The sequence below is a fragment of the Rhinopithecus bieti genome, unplaced genomic scaffold (genome assembly GCF_001698545.2).
Source record: "Rhinopithecus bieti isolate Rb0 unplaced genomic scaffold, ASM169854v2 scaffold_11964, whole genome shotgun sequence".
Classification (NCBI taxonomy): Eukaryota; Metazoa; Chordata; class Mammalia; order Primates; family Cercopithecidae; genus Rhinopithecus; species Rhinopithecus bieti.
Window position 1 is genome coordinate 590,455 of NW_016807677.1, and position 9,172 is coordinate 599,626.

Sequence of the window (9,172 nt, forward strand, 5' to 3'; positions counted from 1 at the left end):
TACAGGCTTGAGCCACCGCGCCCGGCCTTTTATGCATTTTAAATTAAATTGCAGACATCAGGATGCTTCCCTGTAAATACTTCAGCATTAATGAGAGTTTAGAATTTGTTTACAATTCTTTTTAAAAAATTACTGAAGTAAAACTTACATTCAATGAAATGTACAAGTCTTAAGAGTATACCATTCAAAGAGTTTTGGCAAGTGCGTAACTCAAACCCCTGTCAAGATGCAGAACATTAATATCACTCTAGAATGTTCTCTCATGCCCCTCCAGTCAATCCCTACCCCCATTCCCCCAGGGGCAAACACTACTTTTATACTTTTTTTTATGACAAGGTGGTTTTGCCAGTTCCAGAACTTCATATAAATGGAATCAAAGAGTTTATACTACTTTGTGTCTGACTAATTTGCTGAACTTACTTTCGAGGTTCATTGTGGTGATATGTATCAGTAATTTGTTCCTTTTTATTGCTGAGTAGGATTCACGATATGAATATTCTACAGAGGATCCATTTTTCTGTTGATGGACCCCTGGGCTGTTCCAGTTTTGGGCTATTATGAATAAAGCTTCCATGATTATTCTTCTACAAATATATTTCTGTATATATAATTTCATTCATCTTGGAGTGGAATTGCCAGGGTGGCTGAGTGTTTAGCTTCATAAGAAACTGCCAGCCCTTTTCCCAAACATCTTAACTAAGTATAGTCACAAACAACTAAAATTTATTGAATGTTTTCTGTGGGTGCTGAGCGCAGAGCTTTAGTTAATGTATTTCACTTGATTCTTACATCCAGACTATGGGGTAAATGTTATTGTTCCCATTTTACATATGAGATAACTGAGGCACAGAGAGTTAAATAACTGACCAAGGTCACATGGCTAGTAAGCAGCTGAGCTTGGATCTAGGCAGGCTGGACTCTAGCTCCTATACCTCATGCCTCCTAGAATATAGTAGCAAAAAAAAAAAGTGACTATTTCTTTTCTCAGGAAATTAATTAACTTCCTAAGAATAAGAAATTGGTCATGGTAACCAATTTTAACAAGAGATAACTGGAACAATAATAACAAGAGATGCTGTGTTCATCAATAAACACAATATAATGTAAATTCTCACCACCATTTAGAGGTGGTGTGCATGGTTAACAGGGAGGTAGGTAAATTCATTTATCAAGGTCCCTTTATCCTCCTGAGAGGTTCCTCAAAGTTATCTTCAAAAATGCCCCATCTCTCTAGCCCTGCACAATCTATGTAGCTTCCCTTGAGAATAAGTGAAGCGTTAAACCACTTCAGAGTCTCTTCTTTGGGCTGGTTAATAAGGGCATGATGCCTCTCCTCTATAATTACCAGAGGAGCCTGAGGCTTATTGGAGAGGTGCATATCAGCTGTAACGAGGTGAGGCAGGAGAGCGTTCCCTCCCACGATTTTTCTAAACTCATAGAGGCTCAGTCTCAGGCCCAGACCTGTTTTGGAATATCTCTAGGAAACTTGAGGCAAGAAGGAGGGCTACAGGGAACACAACAATTCTTTTGGGCTAAGAGCCCATCTCTCATCTAGGACTCCTGACAGCCTAGCCTCCCTCTCTCATCTTTGAAAAGCTCTCTAAACCAGGGGAAGTTTTGAAAAAGGATGCTAGAGATTGGAGTTGTTGGTTGGGGAAGGCTGGGAGTCCCTGAGTCTTCGGAAAACAGATGTTAGGTCTACACTTTCATTCTGGCTCATAAGCCAGGAGCCCAAACAAAAGCCAGGAGAGTAGGTGGTGGTTGGTGCCCCAAAACTTTCCTTCTCGTTTTTAATGGTTCTGGGAAATACCAAAGTAATTCTACTTCTAGAGATGCTCTTCTCGGGTCACACATTAGCCATCCCCAATGGTTATATTTGTCAGGATCAAGTCCACACTCCTTAGGATGGTGGATGAGGGCACTGTCCAGGTGGACCTAGCCTCTCACCTGGCCTGCCACTCCTCCCTGTGCTCTAGGTTTGAGGAATTGCATGCTAGTCCCTGTGGGTACCACATTCCCACCCATTTGTTCCAATAGGAAGGCCTTTGTTTCTCCTCTTTCCAGAATTCCTATTCATCCTTTAAGGACTGAATTTAAAAATCAAGAATGCGGTAATTATTTGTTTACTTCCCCTTCCTATCTTATATGATTCCCTTCCAGGTAGAAATATTCTATGTCTGTCTGAATTTTTTCTACTAAAAACATATGAACAGAAACTTTTGAGTAAATGAATGCTTTATTTGATCACCTAAGAGCTAAATTATTTGTTTTCCTTGCTTCACAGAATGCTAATTTCATCTTAGGTGAAAAAAAGATTTTCGCCTAAGATATTGAGAAAGATAACTTTTACAAATATTGATACAGGCCCACTGTCCCTTCGGTCTCCTGTGCCTCCAGTGAGTCTCCTGCTGGTTAAGGTCTAGATACTCACTAGAAATCATTTTCTGGGAAATGTGTAGAGGGATGGGACAGATGAGATTCTTTCAAAAACTACTGGTATGTCACAATTTTAAATGACAATCAGGATCTTTCTCTGGAAAAGTTTAGAAAGAAAATGGTGTCTCTGAAAACTTTTCTTTTTAATTTCCAGAACTCCTCTTCCTTTCCTTCCATTTGCCTAGACACAAACATAACTTAGGCCTTATGTAGCTGCCTTCAGTTTTGGTCTAAGTCTGGCTGACTGACGTCCAGAAAACTGTGAAGGGCAAACATCCTTTTTCTTTAGCCTTTTCTCTTCTTAACCTTCTACCCTTAGCCTTTTCCTTGCCCAGCGAGATGAAGTGGTTGACGGTGAAGCCACTCCTGCTAACTGGAAGCAATTGGGCGTTGTCAGGCACTAAGCCAGGAACTTGAACTCAGCAGAGAACTGGGATCTGGATAACTCCTGCCCCTTAGAGCAAGGCTGGCAGCCAGCTCATGGGCACTTGGCTACCTGGGGGAGGGATTTCTGCTCCTGACAACAGGCAGTTTGTTCAGCTCTTCCTGCCCTGATTCTTCTGTCGCTTTTCACTGCATCCCTGAGCTGTTTGGTAACTCTACCTCTCACTAGTTTTTGCAATTTGCTGTAGACTTCAAAATCCTGGCTCTACCTCTCCTTCCTCTGTAGCTGTATTTCCCTGCAAAGTTGGAAGCCAACCAAGATCAAGTTTCCTTAATTCTTTTTCTTTCAGGGTCCTGGACCTGAACTCTTCTGACCTACATACCCGAAAGGCTGTATCTTATCCTTCCTCACCACCATTTGAAAGGTTCCCCCAGCAGACTGATTTTAGGTCCCTTTCTGACCTAAAAGCTGACAAAGGCGCCACACAGTTTTCAGAAACTCTCCCCATGCTAACAGATTTTCACTAGCACACAGCTGGTCTGCATTTGGGGTAGCCTCTGTTTTCTGAGTTCCAACACAATGGATTTTTGTGGTTGTCTACCTGTTTTTGCTCCATGCCCATGTCATCTTTCTCCTGTTGCTGTTTTCTGCACTTCCGTATTCTCTCTTTTGGTAGAATTTTCTCCTTTCTTCCCTCTTTATGATTTTTTTTTTTTTTTTTCCTACTTACCCTGCCGCCTTCTCTTGTTCCTGCCACCCTTTTTTGCTGTGGTTTCAATTAGGAGATTTTATGAGTGACTGAAGAGTTTCTAGACTGCTAATCCAGGGATAAGGGCAATCTGTCTCTTTTCAGGGTTAGATTCCCAGTCCAGCCTACTTCTTAACTGCATGTGTAAGCTTCATCCCCCTCCTACCGATGTTTCTGTGCCGCTTCATTAATCTGTAACGATGACCCACCCTCTTTCCAGACAAGGAGACATCTTTTCTTATTTAGATTCCTCAGCTCTTTAGACTTCTCAGTCATTTAGCTATTCTAAAAACGGCAGATGAAATCCGAGGCACAACAAAGTTATCAAGAAAACCTTTTCCTTGAGAGCTCCGTGTCTGATTGCTCCCACTAGCTGATATTTGGTGGAAAGAGCACTAGATTTTTTATAAAGTTCTGGTTTTGCCACATGGTAGCTGTGCAGCCTTGGACAAATCATTTACCTCCTCGGGTTCTTAGCGTCCTCACTGGTCGAATGGGAATGCTTCACGGGGCGTTGTGGAGATGAAACAATCAGCAGGACAGCACTTTGTAGATTGCTCTGTGATGGTAGGGTGAACGAGCAGGGATGGTGTCCTGATTTGTCTTTAAATTCTTCAAAGATTGTTAAACGTGGAGATTTGATTTGGTTTGTTTCTGCCAGGTCTCCTGGAAAGCTACAAACTAGAAGAAGTGCAGAAATTCTTGTGGTAACAAGGGTATCAGCTTTTGGTCCACAGAGGGTCTTAAGGAATTCCGACTCCCGTTTTGAAATTGTATCGAATCCAGTCCCAGGGGAATGTGGCCCTGGGGTGGTGCTTTGAGAAGTGGAATCACTGCAGGACAGTTTCAACATTCACTTCCCAGGCAAGCCTAAAGCCTGTTGTAAAAGGGCGTGTGGGGGCCAAACCCATAACAGTCTGGGACATTTCAGACACCTCCTCTGGCTGTTTCCGAGGCCATCTAGAGGCCAGAGCCCAGTCAGATTAAATGAAAGTAAAGAGAGGACTGCGGGAGTTCGGGACCTTTGTGCAGACGTGCTCATGCTCATTAGAGTAGAGGGCGGGAGAGAGGAAAGGAAGGAGGGCATTGGGAGCTGAGGCCCCTCCTTTCATTTCAGAAAAGTGCACAGGCAGAGCGGGCTGAGTCACAGGCACAGGTGAGGAACTCAACTCAAACTCCTCTCTTTGGGAAAACGCGGTGCTTGCTCCTCCTGGAGTGGCCTTGGCAGGGTGCTGGAGCCCTCGGTCTGCCCGGTCTGGTCTCTGGGGCCAAGGCTGGGTTTCCCTCATGTATGGCAAGAGCGCTATTCGTGCGGTGCTTCTTCTCCTTGGCATACAGCTCACAGGTAAGAGCCGGCGGGCTTCTCTCAGCGTTTCCTCCTTCACTACTCACTCTATAAAGTTAGCTAATTGTCTTAGAAGTTGTAAGACTTGTGTTTGGGAGTCTGAGCCACAGATACAGTTTGTTTTACTTTGGATTTTACTGAAACCAAAGTTGGTGGACTGTTTTTGGAGAATTGCTCTTGGACAAACAGGTTTAGGTGTGTTCAGCTGCCAGTGATTCAGGCACACAGAGGGCTTTCTAATCTCAGGTTACATGCCATTTTTGTGTGTGTGGCTGTTCTCAACCTCCCACTGCTGGCAGGACTTGGCATTTGGATTTCTGTGTGTGGGTCTTGTCTGTGACTCTCAGCAACACCAGGAAAGTGGAGATTGTTAGAGAGAGACCTCCTGTGGCATTCTAAATGTAAATATCAAGGTAAAAAAAAAAAAAATGCCACGTGGTATAAAGGTTCCAGGGGTGCAGGCAAACATAAGCTGTCTGGAGTTGATTCATTCGGTTTCTGCAATAGACTAGTAACCGTACGACATCCACATAAGGACCCATCTGGAAAACTTACCTGGTAGGAGACCACTTTACATACAATACATAATACTTAACCTTAATACATAATGCAATGTCTAATCAATGTTATGATTCGTTTTAATTTTTTTGTTTATGCTTTCAATTCTATTTGCGGATGTTTGTAGTTTGTTATAACAGTTTTGAAGTCAGTACCACGAGGTGAGGCTATCATGCTGTGCAGAAAGCAAGAGCACTATGAAGGCTTGCTGTGTGGTAGTTTAGTTGTCACATGGAATGGGAGGGTCCAGATTGCATACGGGTAGGAGTATATAGATTCTGGGTGAAGTAAGTTTGGGAGCTGGGGCATCTCAGTTTCACTTCACTTTAAGTCCTACTCAGATATTTATTTTGGAAGCGTCAGCAGAAGTTCTCACAATACTACATCCCCTGTTAACCCTTCTTTTTCTTCTTTTTCTTCTTTTTCATTGCAGCTCTTTGGCCTACAGCAGCTGTGGAAATTTATACCTCCCGGGTGCTGGAGGCTGTTAATGGGACAGATGCTCGGTTAAAATGCACTTTCTCCAGCTTTGCCCCTGTGGGTGATGCTCTAACAGTGACCTGGAATTTTCGTCCTCTAGATGGGGGACCTGAGCAGTTTGTAAGTAGATTATTGTCATTTTCCAGGGTACTCTTGGTTAGGGAAATAATAAGCCAGTCCATTTCTCCTTTCCCTTCCAGTATTTTTCTTAGCAGCAAGCACAAGGTTAAGCTGGGAAACAATTCCTGGGACAGAGACTGAGAGGCTGTGGAAGGGGAAAGCAAGTGACAGAGCTGCAGACAGGACAGTTGGGTTTGCTGGTGTTTCAGTTCTGCTCCCACCATCTTGGTCTCCTTGCCTGGGTGCTGAGTAAGAAGACCTTTTGCCATTTCCCCTCTCTAGGTATTCTACTACCACATAGATCCCTTCCAACCCATGAGTGGGCGGTTTAAGGACCGGGTGTCTTGGGACGGGAACCCTGAGCGGTATGATGCCTCCATCTTTCTCTGGAAACTGCAGTTCGATGACAATGGGACATACACCTGCCAGGTGAAGAACCCACCTGATGTTGATGGGGTGATAGGGGAGATCCGGCTCAGCGTCGTGCACACTGGTAGGTTATTCAGGGAACAGTGGTTTTGGAAAGGATGAGAGCTTGTAGAAAAAAAGGGGGCAATCATTGTTAAGGCTGAGAGACAGGGACAATCTTTTTTGATGGATAGAGAGAGGGACTAGTCCTTCAGAAGTGGGAGCCTCAGAGGGAGACTGAAGAGTTCTGGGGTAAAAAGAGAAAGGCTTTGTTTGGCCGTGGAAAGAAACAGAAAGTAAAGCAAAGGAACTCAGAGAATCTGTTACAAAAATGGCATTGAGATTGTGAAAGGGAGAGGGAGCAATTCTTTGATAAAAGGCTTACAATAGGTCTGTTCACTCGCTCATTTATTCGAGACACTGAGTACCTACTCCAATGCTAGGCACTGTCAAAAGTGCATGACATACTCTATCTCATTGAACCCCCACACCACTCTAGGAGGCAAGTACTAATAATGGTAGCTAACACTTACTGAGTACTTCCCAAATGTCAGGGGCTTTACATGACACATTTTATTTAATCTTTACACATCTCATCAGTTCATTGTGCATTTAATGCCTCCCATCTTGCCAATGAGGAAACGAGGCTCACAGAGGTTAAGTCACTTGCCCTGAGTCATGTAGCTGATAAGTAGAGTAACTTAGGACTCAAACCCAATCAACTCTGAATCTAAAACTGTGTTCTAAACTGGTGCATTGTATTGTCTGTATCCCTATAAAGGGCAATCTGGAAAACCATGCCAAGCAACAAAGAGCAAAATACACAAAACTTACAAGTTGTAGATCTGGGTTTGAGTCATTGCTACCATTTACCAGCTATCAATAAGTCTTATTTTCCTCATCTGTAAAGTGAGAGTAACACAGTGAGGATCATGATGAGGATAAAATGAGATAATAAATGTGAGTATGTCCCAGCTACTTAATAGCTACCATACACTGAGTGTTTATTTTGTACAGGCACAGCATGGAACAACTTACATGAATTATTTTATTTTTTATTAAGAACTCAACAGATGAATATCGTTATCTCTATTTTATACATGAGGAAACTGAGGCTCAAAGAAGTTAATTAATTCAAATCACACAGCTAGGTATTTCAACCTAGTGTTCTCTGGTGTGTGCTCTTAACCAACACTACCCCAAACATATAAGCCTGAGAAGTGGCATGATTTCCTTTCATTCATAGCACAGTTTGAAACCATTTCTCAACGCCCCACCAATAGAAGACTGTGTGACCTTGCAGAAGTCATTTGAGTATTGAAAGAAGTAATGTAATGGTTTGGGACTTCAGTTTCTTCATCTGCAAAATGAACAGGTTAAACAAACAAAAAATCAGTGGTTCTTAAACATATGTGGGTAATTATTCTTTGAGAATCAAATGAAAGCCATGGCCCTGCTTCCCATAAAACAATGGAGACATACACAATGAGACATGGATTCTGTGGGCTTGCAGACTACCTTCCATCCTTCTTACCCACCCTCCTTCACGGAGTCAAGGCTGGGAATCCTGAGCTAGACATTCTCTAATGTCCTTTCTGGCTCTGAGGGCTTATGGAAGTATAATCAGAAATCAAGCTAAAGGACAAGAAAACCAGGGTTCACAGACTCTAGTGTGGCTTAGGGGACCTTCCCTCTGGTTTCCCTTTTCCATCATTTATCCACTAGACTGTAGCTTCTGAATAACTTTCCTGTCCTCTCAGTGGCATGAGCTCCTTGAAGGTGATGTCTTTTTTGGCTCTGCATTTCTATCACAGTGCCAGGAACGTAGCAGGCCCTCAATAAATCTGAATAAATGACTGACTGAGTGAAAGTGGTGAGAAGTCAGGGAGAAATGAGTTGGGCACTAGGTCTGATGAGGTTAGCAAAAACCTTACCCCATAGGTAGTTCAACCCACCCAGTGGTTTTCAAAGCTGCATCAGAATCACCTGGAGGACATGTTAAAACAGATTGCTCAGCCCCACCCCTAGTGTTTCTAATTCAGCCGGTCTGGGGTGGGGCCTAAGATTTCCAGGTTCTCAAGTGATATTGTTGCTGTTACTTCGAAGACCACACTTTGAGAACCACTAAAGTATGTGTATGGCTTTCCTATTGCTAGTAGGATTTACAAGGTAATATAGTATTTTATGCATAAAGATAGGAGAAAGGAAGATTCCATCTATTGATTAAACGCATCCCTATTATGTCATTAGATTTCATTGTAGTCCTCTTCTTTTAGAATCCTAACTTAATCTTTTCTCCTTACAGTACGTTTCTCTGAGATTCACTTCCTGGCTCTGGCCATTGGCTCTGCCTGTGCACTGATGATCATAATAGTAATTGTAGTGGTCCTCTTCCAGCATTACCGGAAAAAGCGATGGGCTGAAAGAGCTCATAAAGTGGTGGAGATAAAATCGTAAGGCCGGGCAGTTCTGGGAAAGTTCTAACACTCTAATGGTGACTCTTGGTATTTTTCAATGGGCTAAACAGTTGCTGAACAGATGTTTTTCCCTTTAAGTAAATCCTACATAAAAGAATTCACATTTGCAGGACAGATAAATTAGGTATGAACTAGTAACTTTACAAAAGTTTTCTCGATTTTACAAAATATTTCCTTATGAGATTTCTTTACTATGGCGGGGGGGGGGGGGGGGG

General features: G+C 42.9%; 1 protein-coding gene across 2 annotated transcripts in view; it reads left to right on the forward strand.

Annotated features, from left to right (window-relative positions):
• Positions 1-4,480: 4,480 nt before the first annotated feature.
• The window catches only part of MPZL2 (myelin protein zero like 2), a 39,484-nt gene continuing 34,792 nt past the window's right edge, over positions 4,481-9,172 (forward strand). For both annotated transcript variants that reach the window (XM_017883071.1, XM_017883072.1), the window contains exons 1-4: positions 4,481-4,914; positions 5,906-6,072; positions 6,355-6,565; positions 8,786-8,933. In XM_017883071.1, coding sequence (XP_017738560.1) covers positions 4,857-4,914; positions 5,906-6,072; positions 6,355-6,565; positions 8,786-8,933 — 584 coding nt within the window. In that variant the 5' untranslated portion in view covers positions 4,481-4,856. The remainder of the gene's footprint in view (positions 4,915-5,905; positions 6,073-6,354; positions 6,566-8,785; positions 8,934-9,172) is intronic.